Consider the following 17,744-nt stretch of genomic DNA (forward strand, 5'->3'; position numbering starts at 1 on the left):
ATTGCAGCAAGGAGCAAAGGTAAGTTGCTAGCTAGCATTAAATGTATCTTATAAAAAACAATCAATTTTAATATAATCACTAATTAACTACACATGGTTGATGATATTACTAGTTTAACTAGCTTGTCCTGAGTTGCAAATAATCAATGTGGTGCCTGTACATTTATCATTGAATCATAGACTACTTCGCCAAACGGGTGGTGATTTAAAAGCGCATTGGCAGAAAAAGCACTGTCGTTGCACCAATGTACATAACCATAAACATCAATGCCTTTCTTAAAATCATTACACATCTATATTTTTTTTAAACCTGCATATTTAGTTAAAAGAAATTCATGTTAGCAGGCAATATTAACTAGGGAAATTCAATAACGGTTCCGTATTTCACTGAAATAATAAACTTTTTGTTTTCGAAATTATAGTTTCCAGATTTGACCATATTAATGACCCAAGGCTCGTATTCCTGTGTGTTTATTATATTATAATTAAGTCAATGATTTGATATTTGATAGAGCAGTCAGACTGAGCGGTGGTAGGCAGCAGCAGGCTTTTAAGCATTCATTCAAACAGCACTTTCCTGCGTTTGCCAGCAGCTCTTCGCAATGCTTGAAGCACCGCGCTGTTTATGACTTCAAGTCTATCAACTCCTGAGATTAGACTGGATTAGACTAGATTAGACTAGACTATAGTGCCTATAAGAACATCCAATAGTCAAATGTATATGAAATACAAATGGTATAGAGAGAAATAGTCCTATAATTCCTATAATAACTACAACCTTAAACTTAACTGGGAATATTGAAGACATGTTAAAAGGAACCACCAGCTTTCATATGTTCTCATGGTCTGAGCAAGGAACTTAAACGTTAGCTTTTTTACATGGCACATATTGCACTTTTACTTTCTTCTCCAACACTGTGTTTTTGCATTATTTAAATAAAATTGAACATGTTTCATTATTTATTTGAGACTAAATAGATTTTTATTTATGTATTATATTAAGTTAAAATAAGTGTTCATTCAGTATTGTTGTAATTGTCATTATTACAAATATAGTTCGATAATATCGTATGATTAATCGGTATCGGCTTTTTGGGTCCTCCAATAATCGGTATCGGCATTGAAAAATCATAATCGGTTGACCTCTAGTGTCAAGTTGGCTGGATGTCTTTTGGGCGGTGTACCATTCTTTCTACACATGGGAAACTGTTGAATGTGAAAAACCCAGCAGTGTTGGAGTTCTTGACAAACCAGTGCTCCTAGCAACTACTACCATACCCCTTTCAAAGGCACTTAAATATTTTGTCTTGTCCATTCCCCCTCTTAATAGCACACATACACAATCCATGTCTCAATTGTTTCAAGTCTTAAAAATATATTTTTTTTACCTGTCTCCTCTTCTTCTACACTGATTGAAGTGGATTCAACTAGTGACATCAATAAGGGATTCACTTGGTCAGTCTATGTCATGGAAACAGCGTAATGTTTTGTACACTCCCCCTTCCTCTAGAAATCATGGACCGGGTGGCTCTGGGTGAGTGGCCGTGCCTGCGGCCTGCTGTCAACCCTCAGATCCACAGCCAGGAGCTGGGCCAACTCATGCAGCGCTGCTGGGCAGAGGAGCCCACCGAGAGGCCCGAGTTCAACCACATCAAACTGCTGCTACGCAAACAGAACAGGTGGGTGTAGGGGGGTGGAAGTGGGGAGAGTGTGTTACATGATTCCATTAATGTCTGTGCGTCTCCACTCCAAAAAAAGAGTATGACTACAGTACCAGTCCAAAGTTTGGACACACCTACTCCTTCAAGAGTTTTTCTTTATTTTTACTATTTTCTACATTGTCGAAGAATAGCGAAGACATCAAAACTATGAAATAACACATATGGAATCATGTAGTAAAGAAAGTGTTAAACAAATCAGAATATATTTTATATTCTTCAAAGTATGCACCCTTTCCCTTGATGACAGCTTTGCACACTTTTGGCATTCTCTCAACTAGCTTCATGAAAAATGCTTTTCCAACAGTCTTGAAGGAGTTCCCACATATGCTGAGCACTTGTTGGCTGCTTTTCCTTCACTCTGCGGTCCAACTCATCCCAAACCATCTCAATTGGGTTGAGGTCAGGTGATTGTGGAGGTCAGGTCATCTGATGCAGCACTCCATCACTCTCCTTCTTGGTCAAATAGCCCTTACACATCCTGGAGGTGTTGGGTCATTGTCCTGTTGAAAAACAAATGATAGTTCCACAAGGGCGCAAACCAGATGGGATGGCATATCGCTGCAGAATGCTGTGGTAACTATGCTGGTTAAGTGTGCCTTGAATTCTAAATAAATCACTTACACTGTCGCCAGCAAAGCACCCCCATACCATCACACCTCCTCCATGTTTCACGGTGGGAACCACACTCTGCATCTCACAAAGAAACTGCGGTTGGAACCAAAAATCTCAAATTTGGACTCATCAGACCAAAGGACAGATTTCCACCGGTCTAATGTCCATTGCTCGTGTTTCTTGGCCCAAGCAAGTCTCTTCTTATTATTGGTGTCCTTTGGTAGTGGTTTCTTTGCAGCAATTCGACCATGAAGGCCTGATTCACGCAGTCTCCTCTGAACAGTTGATGTTGTGATGTGTCTGTTAGGTGAACTTTGAAGCATTTATTTGGGAAGCAATATCTGAGGTGCAGTTAACTCTGATGAACATATCCTCTGCAGCAGAGGTAACTTGTAACGGTTTTCTTTAGTTGAAGGAGAGGTGGACCAAAACGCAGCGTGGTGGTTATTCATGGTACTTTAATAAAGACTCTACACATGAACAGACTAACAAAACAATAAACGTGAAAACCTAAAACAGCCCTATCTGGTGCAAACACAAAGACAGGAACAATCACCCACCAACACACAGTGAAACCCAGGCTACCTAAGTATGATTCTCAAACAGAGACAACTAATGACACCTGCCTCTGATTGAGAACCATACTAGGCCAAAACATAGAAATACCCAAATCATAGAAAAACAAACATAGACTGCCCACCCCAACTCACACCCTGACCATACTAAATAATGACAAAACAAAGGAAATAAAGGACAGAACGTGACATAACTCTGGGTCTTCTTTTCCTGTGGCGGTCCTCATGAGAGTCAGTTTCAGTAATAGTGCTTGATGGTTTAAAAGTTCTTGAAATTTTCCTGATTGACTGACCTTCATGACCTTCAAGTAACGATGGACTGTTGTTTCTCTTTGCTTATTTGAGCTGTTCTTGCCATAATATGGACTTGGTCTTTTACCAAATAGGGCTATCTTCTGTATACCACCCCTACCTTGTCACAACATAACTGATTGGCTCAAATGCATTAAGAAGGAAAGAAATTCCACAAATTCCAAAACTTTTAACAAGGCACACCTGTTACTTGAAATGCATTCCAGGTGACTACATCATGAAGCTGGTTGAAAGAATGCCAAGAGTGTGCAAAGCTGTCATTGAGGCAAAGGGTGGCTACTTTAAATAATCTCAAATCTCAAATATATTTTGATATGGTTAACACCTTTAACACCTTTTTGGTTACTAGAAGATTCCATATGTGTTATTTCATAGTTTTGATGCCTTCACTATTATTCTACAATGGAGAAAATAGTAAAAATAAAGAAAAACCCTTGAATGAGTAGGTGTGTCCAAACTTTTGACTGGTATTGTGTATATGTCTGTGTGTGCGTAGGGAGTGCAGCACTAACATCCTGGATAACCTGCTGTCCCGTATGGAGCAGTATGCTAACAACCTGGAGGAGCTGGTGGAGGAGAGAACCCAGGCCTACCACGAAGAGAAACGCAAGGCTGAGGCCCTGCTCTACCAGATACTGCCACAGTGAGTCTCTGCTATACACACACAAACACACACAAACACACACACAGTGAGTCAATGCGATACACACACACAGTGTGTAATGTTACTGTCTGTACCTGCAGTTCAGTGGCGGAGCAGCTAAAGAGAGGGGAGACGGTACAGGCTGAGGCCTTTGATTCAGTCACCATCTACTTCAGTGACATTGTAGGCTTCACAGCCATATCAGCTGAGAGCACACCTATGCAGGTGAGAGAGCACAATCACATTGTGACACTACTCCCACAGGTGTGACAAGTTACAAAGATAGACTTTACAAGGGAGGCCATAGTCAAACTAAACAATTCCTATTCTGCTCTAAAAAATGTTTGCCTCTTTAGGTTGTGACCCTGCTCAATGACCTCTACACATGTTTCGATGCCATCATTGACAACTTTGATGTTTACAAGGTAACATTATATTTCTCAACAATGTGCAGATGAAGGAAAGGAAAAGAGGAGATGAAGCCTCTGAGATCTGCCATTAGGACACACTGACTTCCCTGCCCCTGCTGTTTCTGTGGCGCCCCCAGGTGGAGACCATTGGTGATGCCTACATGGTGGTGTCCGGCCTGCCGGTGAGGAACGGGAAGCTACACGGCCGAGAGATCGCCCGCATGGCCCTGGCTCTGCTCAACGCCGTACGCACCTTCAAAATCCAACACCGGCCTGACCAGCAGCTCAAACTACGCATTGGCATCCACAGTGGTGAGCGGCACGCGATGGTCACATACTAGTAGACTCAGTGATGATATACCAATTTCAGTTGTGTGATTGACCAATTCACTTCACTCTATATTCAGGCCCTGTGTGTGCAGGAGTGGTTGGGCTGAAGATGCCACGGTACTGTCTGTTTGGAGACACAGTCAACACCTCTTCACGACTGGAATCCAATGGTGAAGGTAAGCCACAGAGTAGTCATACAACATGTGGGTTTTAAATCAGTTCCACAGATCTGCTGGTCTTCATATCTCTGTGGTAGTTAATTGACTAATTAATGATTGCTCTCCTCACCTTCTCCCTCACAGCGCTGAAGATCCATGTGTCTGCGGCCACGCGTGACGTCCTGCAGGAGTTCAACTGCTTCCAGCTGGAGCTGAGAGGAGACGTGGAGATGAAGGGGAAGGGGAAAATGACCACCTACTGGCTACTGGGAGAGAGCAAGAACAATGAGTCAACGAGCTAAGGGGACGAGCCAAGGGAAGGAGGGAGGAATGTCATGAATGAAGAAATGGTGGAGGCAAAGTTGAGCAAATAATGGGAACCACTGATTTGAAGTGCTGGAGCAAGTAATCAAATGAAGAGGCCTGGTGAATGAATGAGGTGGGGGGTAGATGAGGAAGAGGACAAGGATGGAGGATGTGGAGAACTTTCTTCACTTCAGCCCTTTTAAGGACATATAGAAAGCTACATGCTCTGAGAGTGTGTGTGTGTGTGTGTGTGTGTGTGTGTGTGTGTGTGTGTGTGTGTGGTGTGTGTGTGTGTGTGTGTGTGTGTGTGTGTGTGTGTGTGTGTGTGTGTGAAGTTCTGTGTATACGTTTTTCCAGTTTTATTTCCGTGTTGGAGGTTTTGGATGCAACACTGATGGTATTTTAGATCGGTAAAAAAAAAAATGGTTCACAAACAAACCTTTACAGGAGGTTGTGGATATTGCTACCTGGTGGTCACATTATGTAACTGTTTTTTGAATTAATGTCTTTTATGAGTACACAGTATCCCACTGGGCACAGACGTCAGTTCAACATCTAGTTGTGATTTAAATTTGGTTGAGTTGTCAACTAATGTGAATTCAACGTGAAATAAACAATAAATATCACTATGTCATTGGATTTAGGTTTAGATACAAAATGCCCTTACTTTTTTACAAATCCAATCAGTTTTCCATGTTGACTCAACATCATCACATACATTTTCAGGGTTGAAATGACATAGAAATTACGTTCAAACTTCTTTTACCCAGTGGGATTTATAATTTGATTAATTTCCACTGTAGTCTTTGTGATTATGTATCCCCAGACCCCAACCACAATAACTGAGCCTACTCTGGAGTTAAAATGACTTGTTTGATATGTGTGGGTGGGTGTGCGTGTGTCTAATGTCTCATCAGTGTATATGATTTGTCCGTTTACAGTCATATTACTGTCTTATTATTTTGTATAATACAGATGTTGTTTATTTCTCAATAGATTACTTTTCTATTGCCGAAAGGGCAATTCACAGAAATGCACTTAAGATAAAGTCAAGCATTCCACTTCTTCGGCACCATAGACAGTTTCATTATTTTCACTGAAGTGTACGATTCAATTTAATGCATTATTGTTGCCAGCAGCATACCACCCTCCATACCACTGCTGGCTTACTTCTGATGCTAAGCAGGGTTGGCCCTGGTCAGTTCCTGGATGGATGCTGCTGGAAGTGGTGTTGGAGGGCCAGTAGGAGGCACTCTATCCTCTGGTCTAAAGAAATATCCCAATTAGTTGTGTATAAAGGACTAAATTAATTCTGGGGTTGATGTGTATAAAGGACTAAACTAATTCTGAGATAGATGTGTATAAAGTTCCATATTTTGGTTTGGTGTTCACAGTAACCTTTTGAGTTTGAGAGTCATGGAGAATGGTATTGTTTTTTGCGTCTCAAGCCAACAGTGTTCATCATCTGTTGAGAAGTGTAGAACAGATCAATACTGTCTGTAAGACCTTATAAATCAGCCTGTCGACATGTAGTTTCATCTCGTGTTTTCGGTTTGAATCTGTCACGTTCTGACCTTTATTTCCTTTGTTTTGTCATTATTTAGTATGGTCAGGGCGTGAGTTGGGGTGGGCAGTCTATGTTTGTTTTTCTATGATTTGTGTATTTCTATGTTTCGGCCTAGTATGGTTCTCAATCAAAATCCAGAAAATCACATTGTAAGATTTTTAATGAATTTACTTGCAAATTATGGTGGAAAATAAGTATTTGGTCACCTACAAACAAGCAAGATTTCTGGCTCTCACAGACATGTAACTTCTTCTTTAAGAGGCTCCCCTGTCTTCCACTCGTTACCTGTATTATTAATGGCACCTGTTTGAACTTGTTATCAGTATAAAAGACACCTGTCCACAACCTCAAACAGTCACACTCCAAACTCCACTATGGCCAAGACCAAAGAGCTGTCAAAGGACACCAGAAACAAAATTGTAGACCTGCACCAGGCTGGGAAGACTTGAATCTGCAATAGTAATTTATGTCCAGTCCAGTACATGTCCAGTCCCGTCTGAAGTTTGCTAGAGAGCATTTGGATGATCCAGAAGAAGATTGGGAGAATGTCATATGGTCAGATGAAACCAAAATATAACTTTTTGGTAAAAACTCAACTCGTCGTGTTTGGAGGACAAAGAATGCTGAGTTGCATCCAAAGAACACCATACCTACTGTGAAGCATGGCGGTGGAAACATCATGCTTTTGGGCTGTTTTTTTGCAAAGGGACCAAGACGACTGATCCGTGTAAAGGAAAGAATGAATGGGGCCATGTATCGTGAGATTTTGAGTGAAAACCTCATCAGCAAGGCCATTGAAGATGAAACGTGGCTGGGTCTTTCAGCATGGCAATGATCCCAAACACACCGCTCGGGCAACGAATGAGTGGCTTCGTAAGAAGCATTTCAAGGTCCTGGAGTGGCCTAGCCAGTCTCCAGATCTCAACCACATAAAAAATCTTTGGAGGGAGTTGAAAGTCCGTGTTGCCCAGCAACAGCCCCAAAACATCACTGTTCTAGAGGAGATCTGCATGAAGGAATGGGCCAAAATACCAGCAACAGTGTGTGAAAACCTTGTGAAGACTTTTGACCTCTGTCATTGCCAACAAAGGGTATATAACAAAGTATTGAGATAAACTTTTGTTATTGGCCAAATACTTATTTTCCACCATAATTTGAAAATAAATAAATTCATTAAAAATCCTACAATGTGATTTTCTGGATTTGTTTTCTTCATTTTGTCTGTCATAGTTGAAGTGTACTTATGATGCAAATTACAGGCCTCATCTTTTTAAGTGGGAGAACTTGCACAATTGGTGGCTGACTAAATACTTTTTTGCCCCACTGTATATCTGATTATCAAATATCTTTAGATTACTTCATTAAACCCTCTAATCCAGGGCAGCCTAGACAAAATGAGCAATACTGTAGTTTAGGGTTCTTTCTCCCTATCCCTGTCCTTCTTTTCTCTTTCTCAGTCAATCATCTCTGACTAATCTCTCTCTCTCTCCCCAAGGATCAAATGTAACCCTTTCCCTTAGATCAGAGCCCACGGGTGGGTATAAGAATAAGCCTTAAACTGTAACCTGTCATCCATCATAAGGTAATGTAGTCATTATCTAATGTGTCTTGAAGCCTGTGAAGTATGTGTTTGATCTCTGTAACATCAAGTGCTTGAGTGAAGTAGACACTATATATAACTGTTTCTATTGTAGCTTTGAAATGTGGTACTAAACTTTATTTTACTCCATTCCCTTTATCTTGCTTGTTGGTTGATTCATTTCAACGGTCATATTTATTGTGGTTAAAACATTTGTATTTTTAATGCATTAATTTCTTCAAGTCAAGGGCATGGATAAGTTTGCACAGAAGGAAAATAGGCCATATAGTAGGACAGTATACTGAACATTTTGTTCAAATGTTTGTGAAATGTATATGGGAAACCTAGACAATGTTGTGGATTGAAAGATCAGCATTGTTATTTAATTTGACCGTAATATCTCATATGGCACATCAAGGGAGACTTTAAAACTAATTTCCTGCAATTCTACAAAGTTTGACTACTTATTACGCCTCTCTTGAGAGGTATTTTGAGGGATATATGGGTGTATTTTGAAATCAGTATAAGTGGAAGGCCCCCCCCCCAAAACAAATTGTTGGGGAAAACGACTTTTTCACCTGGATTTCAACACATTTTGCCATGGGGCAGAGAGAAAAATATGCAGTTTTATCATGCTACTCTATATGTTTTGTCATGTGTCTGAGAGAAAATTTTGCAGTTTTAAAGCAAATGTAAAACTATTTACACATTTTGCCATGGAGCAGAGAAAACGATTCGCTGTTTCATAACTAATCTCGTGCAATTCTTCACATTTTGCCACGAAGACGAATCGACATATACTGAATATTGGGGGCATCCCCCGTGCCAATTTCGCCAAGTGGCACATCAAGAGTCTGATGCCTGGATCCCTGTTCCCAAAATGTTGTCGCTCTGCACAAATGGAGCGTCTCTTTTCGCTGACCGGTACATTGCCCGAACTGAAGCCAGGCGCTTCTCGAATATTCGCTTTATTTGTCCATTCCCCGGGGAGCACAGTGGCAGAGGTCTGGCATGATCAGTGTCCAGACAGAGATGCTCAGAATGTCGATAGTTTTCTGACTGACGTGAGGCGCAACTGTGAGTTGATGCTGCGTTGTACGAAAAGGAGTGCGCTATCCTCTTAGAGCCAGAGGTCGTCTGATCTTTAGTCGACGAGGGTGTGCTGGCCCGTTGTGTCCCGTTGATCATGCAAGACTGTCAAGTCATCTTTAAAAAAGAATGACTCCCGCCTTCGGACGAAGGGGCTTTCGCCCAGGGTGAGAAAGCCATATGGCGTTGTGATTTTGGGTAAATGCGGAAGAGACAATGCCGCCCGTGTCGTTGGATCCACCAAATCTTCTCTTGCCATGTATATTATTGATGCTCCGGGAGAGGACCGTCGTGATTCAGTGCTCGACAGAAAACAGATGTGAGCGCGGCAACAGTGGAATTGTATAGCGACGTCGGTGGACCAGGGAGCATCCTTCCCGGTCCCTTGGAGTTTGCAGACATCGTGCGTGGCGCGCCTGTCCGGGGGGTGGAATGGTAAACTCTTGGATGCGGTCAGGTGTCATCACATGTCCTTAAAATATATATGTTTTTGTCTTTACCGCCGTCTAGGTCGGTTGGAGTTGCAGTTGCGTTGACATTTTCGATTTTTCGGAATGGGATCCGATTACTTTTACACAAATCAACTTTTACGCACATCCACTTTTACGCACATTTAGACGGCATTAACGAAGCTAATCTTTTGCTGTTGATTTTGCTGTAAGACTTAGGACCATATTCGACTGCAGACTAGATATGGAATGAAGGAGTGTCCAATTTCTCGGAGACATGCTTCTGAAGTGACAGATAAAGCTGTGCCCATATATTTAAATTACAGGTATATCACATGCCTCATTGGTTCTCAGGTACTATCACCTACTTAATGACGTCAATAAGCGGTGTCTTTTTCAGTCAACAGCTGAACTGAACTCCTCCCACGGGGTTGGCTAACAGATGCCCTTGCCATACTGAAGGTAACTTGATAAGCACCTCTGTGCATTCAAATCATCAATGACACTGTCATAAACCATTATTTTACAAGTGCTAAAAGCAGTGGCTGTCAGTGTCGTTTAAGATGAGGGAGGAGGATTATTTATTTCATGAGCATGGCCTTATTTCTATTACAACATATTGGATGACTCTCATTCACATTTCATTCACCCAGTTCAATGTAAGAGTGATAGGTTTAGGCTATTACATGATACTCGAATTTTCACTATACCCATCATGAGGTTGCTAGCTTATGACTGAAGTTTACAACGTAGGTGCACACAGGTCGAGAGACAAATTTGAGGTGACAGACAGTGACATTCAATACCGCCTTGCACATTTTTGCCTGATATAGGGTGTAATCATTAGTCCAACAGCCTCAAACAATGTTTATGTTTATCCCTGTTTTGTTTCCGTTTGCTTCCGCTTAAACGTTTTTCAACAGAATCGGCAGAATGAACACACCCCTGATCACCTGTAAACACAGCTCACTCTCATAACAGCCATGTTGTATTCCTTCTCTTCCCTTCACTTGTGGACTTCAACACACAACACATCAGCTGTATGGGCCCAGGTGAAAAAAACTTTCCCAAGGAGAACCGCTACACAAAGCCTACATCATTGTCACAATATTAGCTATGCTAAATTCATAGTCAGCATAGCTAATAGAACTAACGCGTTAGTAAACCCGCTACAATCATGCAGTAACATTAGTGTACAGTCAGTAAGCAGTTACACCAGTAGGCCCTGGTGGCAATAAATGGGTAATGCCAAAAGCTTACCTTGACTTGGAAGAGTTCCAGTGTTGTGTTGGAAAGTCATAGCCAGCTAGCTAACATAGCATCCCTCTGTTTGAGCAGGGTGTTTCCGTAGGCTAAACTAGTTTGCTGCATTTGCTAGCTAAGTCAGTTAAACTGAAAGGGGGAGAAAAAAAAGACTATTTCTCTCTTGCTTCTCCTTCACTTTGGAAGAAATTAATTTAACTGTTCAACTGTCTTTCTCTGTCTTTGAGTCAACTACTCACCACATTTTATACACTGCAGTGCTAGCTAGCTTTAGTTTATGCTTTCAGTACTAGATTAATTCTCTGATCTTTTGATTGGGTGGACAACATGTCAGTTCGTGCTGCAAGATCTCTGATAGGCTGGAGGACGTCCTCCGGATGTTGTCATAATTGTGTAAGTCTATGGGACAGGGTGAGAACCATGAGCCTTATAGGTTTTGTATTGAAGTCAATGTACCCAGAGGAGGATGGAAGCTGCCTGTCCTCCAGCTACACCATGGTGCTACCCTCAGAGTGCTGTTGAGGCTACTATAGACCTTCTTTGCAAAATAGTATGTTTTAATCAGTTATTTGGTGACGTGATATTTAGTATAGTCTTATCTAAAAAGGATAACTTTTTAAATGTTTTACAATTTAAATTTTTATGAAGTTCACTCAGAAGGACGGTCCTCCCCTTCCTCCTCTGAGCCTCCACTGGCTAAAAGATTACCAAAACGTTCAACCATTAATCATGTTAATGGTTTATAGAGCACAAAAACAACTTAACTAGGTTATATCTATTTTGTAGTCTCGGAAATCCCAGACCTAGCTAGGGCACCAGCACTGTGCTGGAACATTGTAAGATTATGGGAGGCAACCCATCTGTCGAGACTAGTGAGACTAGCTACAGTATTTAGTGCCTGGGGAGAAATACTTTTTCCTCCTAATATATAGTAGTAGAAATTTAAATATGTGGCTGCAAGTTCTCATGTATATAGTATTAAGAAATTATACATATATATATATTTTTAAGCTTTCAGTCACGTCAAGCGTTGAAGATTTTATCAGCAGTACAGCTCTAGGATGGTTACATTACTACATAACATGTCCATTGGGCAGCTCTCTCTGGCTGTTGTTGCTAAGAATAGTGATTCTAAACACACTGACTGATGACTGTTATGTGACATTTTTTTTACCAACTTTATATTGTTGCAATCTTTAAGTTAAGAACTATTCTTGCGTGCATATGTGTGATCGGCAATGTGGCTGGGTGCAAATACATATGAGTAAATATCAATGACTCTCAACTTCTTCTGGCTGGGAGGTATATTGAAGAAGCGTTTGGATGAGTTGAGTTCTACTTGTTCCATCTGGCTGGCTGCTCTCTTCTGTCCCCTTCTAGATGCCTCTAAGGTACAGCTGCTTTCTCCTTCCATCTGGCTGGCTGTTCTCTTTTGCCCCTTGTTGCTAGCCGCCTTATCTGATGTACGGGCAGAGCCCGCTTCACTCTGGCTGGCTGTTGTCTTCAGTCCACTCCTGCCATGGACGGGTTTTGTCCCCTGTCGCAGCTTGATGAGCTTGAGGATCCATTTAGGCCTCTGCAGCTGGCTCCATTTATTTTCTAGCTCCTTTCTTTTAATTTCTTTCTTTTTGATATCGTCCAATCTTTTAATTTCTTTCTTTTTTATGTTGTTCAGCTGCTTTTCTGTCAGGGGGAAGCCAATCGTCCTCAGGATCATCCTGATTTCATTGGGGTTGATGGGGTCAACAAGCAGGATGGACTCATATAGGACTTTAGCCTTTTGGGGCTTTGGGAGGTGGTACAGGTCAGCAGTAGCCCTGTGAGCAGCTTTGCCCTTTGAGCCAAAATATGGAGGTGTTGCTTCGCTGTTACCCATGGACACCAGGGACTTGACCTCTAGGCCTCTGTCACTTTGAAGCCTGGACTTGTATGCTATGGATATCTGTAAATTGGAGAGAGAGAATATTCTGAGTTTACAAACAAGTTTAATTTACACTAAATACATGAATATCTTGATTTGGAAGGCTGAGGGTGAACTTTGACCAGTTCTGAACATTTTAAAGCACATTTTTAGAATGGCTTTAACAGGCAAAACCAGTCCACATTAACAACAATTTGAGGATAAATATTCTTAAACTTGTTTATTGTAAAGAATACAAATAATAATAATACTCACAGTTTCCATTTCAGGCATTCATATGTAGAATATTTTATTTAAAAAATTACTTTCAATGAAAGTTTTTTGATAAAACAGTATTTTAGGTTTGATCCATAGCTATGTTAATTCTTGATTCATATTCTGTGTTGGTGCTTTTCCAAATATTCTGGAACGATGCATCATAATGGAGGTGCGTATATAATAGTCTTTAGGAGCGTCCATTCCTAGTAGCTCGCAGCTTTACTGTCATATGGTTTGTTTCAGGTATGAAGGTGCAAGATTATCCAGATCCCTCCAAATAAATAATATAAATAGAGTGATTTTTGGGGTGTTCTTTTTAATTTATTTTTTACAAAAACAACCACGAGAAATAATCTTAAGTGCGTGTGTGCATGTGCAATTGTCAACGTTTCCTCCATCCATTAAAACCACTAAGCTAAGTAGTAACATTAACATGATGCCTTCTAATTGCAGTCGCTAAACTCATCATATACATGAGAACGATCGCCTTACGGCGAGGATAGCTGTGCTGCAAGCCCAGCTTCAGACGCAATCGTTAGGCAAGGGTAATTTCAGTGTATGAAAGGATGAAACCGCGTCTGTGCCACCAGTAAGTACAGATAGTAACGTTAGTATAAATCCCCTCGCACGGTCCCCGCAGCCGGACAACTTTCTCATGTTTTCTGGAGGGAAATACTGTAGGACAGCTCAACTGGTGTCGCTCATTCAGCCGACAGAAACTTTCAACCGGTTTTCTCCATTAAGCAGCGAGTCGGAGTCTGAGGCCGAACCTTCTCTTGTCTCTACACCTCCCGTTACGGGGTCTGAGACACCGAAGCTTCCCACCATTAGCTCTGACAAATTGAAACCCCTTGTCATTGGCTACTCCATTACCCGCAGTTTGGTGTGGCGCCATTTCCGTTCCAATTTTCTGGAAGCTTGTTTCGGAGCTCGGGTATTTTCTGTGTACCAGGGAGCTAGTTTCTTATGAGAAATGTTTTTAGTTTTTAGGGGTGCAACTGCATCTAGGGTATTGCGCAAGGTTAAATTGAGTTCCTCAGTTAGGTGGTTAACTGATTTTTGTCCTCTGACGTCCTCGGGTAGGCAGAGGGAGTATGGAAGGGCATCAAGGCATTTTTGTGTTGTCTGAATTTATAGCACGACTTTTGATGCTCCTTGGTTGGGGTCTGAGCAGATTATTTGTTGCAATTGCAAACGTAATAAAATGGTGGTCCGATAGTCCAGGATTATGAGGAAAAACATTAAGATCCACAACATTTATTCCATGGGACAAAACTAGGTTCAGAGTATGACTGTGACAGTGAGTAGGTCCAGAGACATGTTGGACAAAACCCACTGAGTCGATGATGGCTCCGAAAGCCTTTTGTAGTGGGTCTGTGGACTTTTCCATGTGAATATTAAAGTCACCAAAATTTTGAATATTATCTGCCATGACTACAAGGTCCGATAGGAATTCAGGGAACTCAATGAAGAACGCTGTATATGGCCCAGGAGGCCTGAAAACAGTGGTTATAAAAAGTGATTGAGTAGGCTGCATAGATTTCATGACTAGAAGCTCAAAAGACGAAAACGTCTTTCGTTTTTCTTCTGTAAATTGAAATTTGCTATCGTAAATGTTAGCAACACCTCCACCTTTGCAGGATGCACGGGGGATATGGTCACTAGTGTAACCAGGAGGTGAGGCCTCATTTAACACAGTAAATTCATCAGGCTTAAGCCATGTTTCAATCAGGCCAATCACATCAAGATTATGATCAGTGATTAGTTCATTGACAATAACTGCCTTTGAAGTGAGGGATCTAACATTAAGTAGCCCTATTGAGATGTGAGGTATCGTGATCTCTTTCAATAATGGCAGGAATGGAGGAGGTCTTTATTCTAGTGAGATTGCTAAGGCGAACACCGCCATGTTTAGTTTTGCCCAACCTAGGTTGAGGCACAGACACTGTCTCAATGGGGATAGCTGAGCTGACTACACTGACTGTGCTACTGGCAGACTCCAATAAGCTGGCAGGCTGGCTAACAGCCTGCTGCCTGGCCTGCACCCTATTTCATTGTGGAGCTAGAGGAGTTCGAGCCCTGTCTATGTTGGTAGATAAGATGAGAGCACCACTCCAGCTAGGATGGAGTCCGTCACTCCTTAGCAGGCCAGGCTTGGTCCTGTTTGTGGGTGAGTCCCAGAAACAGGGCCAATTATCTACAAATTCTATCTTTTGGGAGGGGCAGAAAACAGTTTTCAACCAGCAATTGAGTTGTGAGACTCTGCTGTAGAGCTCATCACTCCCCCTAACTGGGAGGGGGCCAGGGACAATTACTCGATGCCGACACATCTTTCTAGCTGATTTACACGCTGAAGCTATGTTGCGCTTGGTGACCTCTGACTGTTTCATTCTGACATCGTTGGTGCCGACGTGGATAACAATATCTCTATACTCTCTACACTCGCCAGTTTTAGCTTTAGCCAGCACCGTCTTCAGATTAGCCTTAACGTCGGTAGCCCTACCCCCTGGTAAACAGTGTATGATCGCAGGATGATTCGTTTTAAGTCTAATACTGCGGGTTGGAAGTCTTCCGACTAGCTTAGATAGCCCGTACCGTGCAGTATCGAAGAGCCCTTACTGCTGCTCGATCATCCTATTTTTCCAACTTAATTGAGTAAAATAAGAACAATCCAAAATTTATTTTTGATACTGTCGCAAAGCTAACTAAAAAGCAGCATTCCCCAAGTGAGGATGGCTTTCACTTCAGCAGTAATAAATTCACAAACCTCTTTGTGGAAAAGATCATTATTACTGGAAAGCAAATTACGGACTCCTCTTTAAATCTGAGTATTCCTTCAAAGCACAATTGTCCTGAGTCTGCACATCTCTGCCGGGACCTAGGATCAAGAGAGACACTCAAGTGTTTTAGTACTATATCTCTTGACACAATGATGAAAATAATCATGGCCTCTAAACCTTCAAGCTGCATACTGGACCCTATTCCAACTAAACTACTGAAAGAGCTGCTTCCTGTGCTTGGCCCTCCTATGTTGAACATAATAAACGTCTCTCTATCTCTCTTTTGACGAACATATCAAGACTGTTTCAAGGACAGCTTTTTTTAATCTACATAACATTGCAAAAATCAGAAATTTTCTGTCCAAATATGATGCAGAAAAATGTATCCATGCTTTTGTTACTCTAGGTTAGACTACAGCAATGCTCTACTTTCCGGCTACCCGGATGAAGCACTAAATAAACTTCAGTCAGTGCTAAATACGGCTGCTAGAATTCTGACTAGAGCCAAAAGATTTGATCATATTACTCCAGTGATAGCCTCCCTACACTGGCTTCCTGTCAAGGCAAGGGCTGATTTCAAGGTTTTACTGCTAACCTACAAAGCATTACATGGGCTTGCTCCTACCTATCTCTCTGATTTGGTCCTGCCGTAGATACCTACACGTACACTACGGTCACAAGACGCAGGCCTTCTAATTGTCCCTAGAATTTCTAAACAAACAGCCGAAGGCAGGGCTTTCTCCTATAGAGCTCAATTTTTATGGAATGGTCTGCCTACCCATGTTAGAGACACAGACTCGGTCTCAACCTTTAAGTCTTTACTGAAGACTCATCTCTTCAGTGGGTCATATGATTGAGTGTAGTCTAGCCCAGGAGTGTGAAGGTGAACGAAAAGGCTCTGGAGCAACGAACCGCCCTTGCTGTCTCTACCTTTCCGGTTCCACTCTTTCCTCTGGGATTCTCTGCCTCTAACCCTATTACAGGGGCTGAGTCACTTGCTTACTGGTGCTCTTTCATGCCGTCCCTAGGAGGGGTAGGTCACTTGAGTGGGTTGAGTCACTGATGTGATCTTCCTGTCTGGGTTAGCGCCCCCATTGGGTTGTGCCGTGGCGGAGATCTTTGTGGGCTGTACTCGGCCTTGTCTCAGGATGGTAAGTTGGTGGTTGAAGATATCCCTCTAGTGGTGTGGGGGCTGTGCTTTGGCAAAGTGCGTGGGGTTATATCCTTCCTGTTTGGCCCTGTCCGGGGGTATATTCGGATGGGGCCACAGTGTCTCCTGACCCCTCCTGTCTCAGCCTTCAGTATTTATGCTGCAGTAGTTTATGTGTCAAGGGGCTAGGGTCAGTTTGTTATATCTGGAGTACTTCTCCTGTCTTATCCGGTGTCCTGTGTGAATTTAAGTATGCTCTCTCTAATTCTCTCTTTCTCTCTTTCTTCCCCTCTCTCAGAGGACCTAAGCCCTAGGACCATGCCTCAGGACTACCTGGCATGATGACTCCTTGCTGTCCCCAGTCCACCTGGCCGTGCTGCTGCTCCAGTTTCAACTGTTCTGCCTGCGGCTATGGAATCCTGACCTGTTCACCGGACGTGTTACCTGTCTCAGACCTGCTGTTTTCAACTCTCTAGAGACAACAATAGTGGTAGAGATACTCTTAATGATCGGCTATGAAAAGCCAACTGACATTTACGCCTAAGGTGCTGACTTGCTGCACCCTCAACAACTACTATGATTATTATTATTTAACCATGCTGGTCATTTATGAGAATTTTA

The 17,744-nt window shown here is 42.0% G+C and overlaps 1 protein-coding gene across 1 annotated transcript in view; it reads left to right on the plus strand.

Annotated features, from left to right (window-relative positions):
* Positions 1-8,372, plus strand: part of LOC135522175 (atrial natriuretic peptide receptor 1-like) — a 56,764-nt gene extending 48,392 nt beyond the window's left edge. Inside the window, exons 16-22 of the mRNA XM_064948209.1 lie at positions 1,511-1,679; positions 3,717-3,863; positions 3,965-4,088; positions 4,220-4,288; positions 4,411-4,585; positions 4,681-4,779; positions 4,906-8,372. Coding sequence (XP_064804281.1) covers positions 1,511-1,679; positions 3,717-3,863; positions 3,965-4,088; positions 4,220-4,288; positions 4,411-4,585; positions 4,681-4,779; positions 4,906-5,063 — 941 coding nt within the window. The 3' untranslated portion in view covers positions 5,064-8,372. The remainder of the gene's footprint in view (positions 1-1,510; positions 1,680-3,716; positions 3,864-3,964; positions 4,089-4,219; positions 4,289-4,410; positions 4,586-4,680; positions 4,780-4,905) is intronic.
* The last annotated feature ends 9,372 nt before the right edge of the window (positions 8,373-17,744 follow it).

The sequence above is a fragment of the Oncorhynchus masou genome, chromosome 30 (assembly GCF_036934945.1).
Source record: "Oncorhynchus masou masou isolate Uvic2021 chromosome 30, UVic_Omas_1.1, whole genome shotgun sequence".
In the NCBI taxonomy this organism is placed as follows: domain Eukaryota; kingdom Metazoa; phylum Chordata; class Actinopteri; order Salmoniformes; family Salmonidae; genus Oncorhynchus; species Oncorhynchus masou.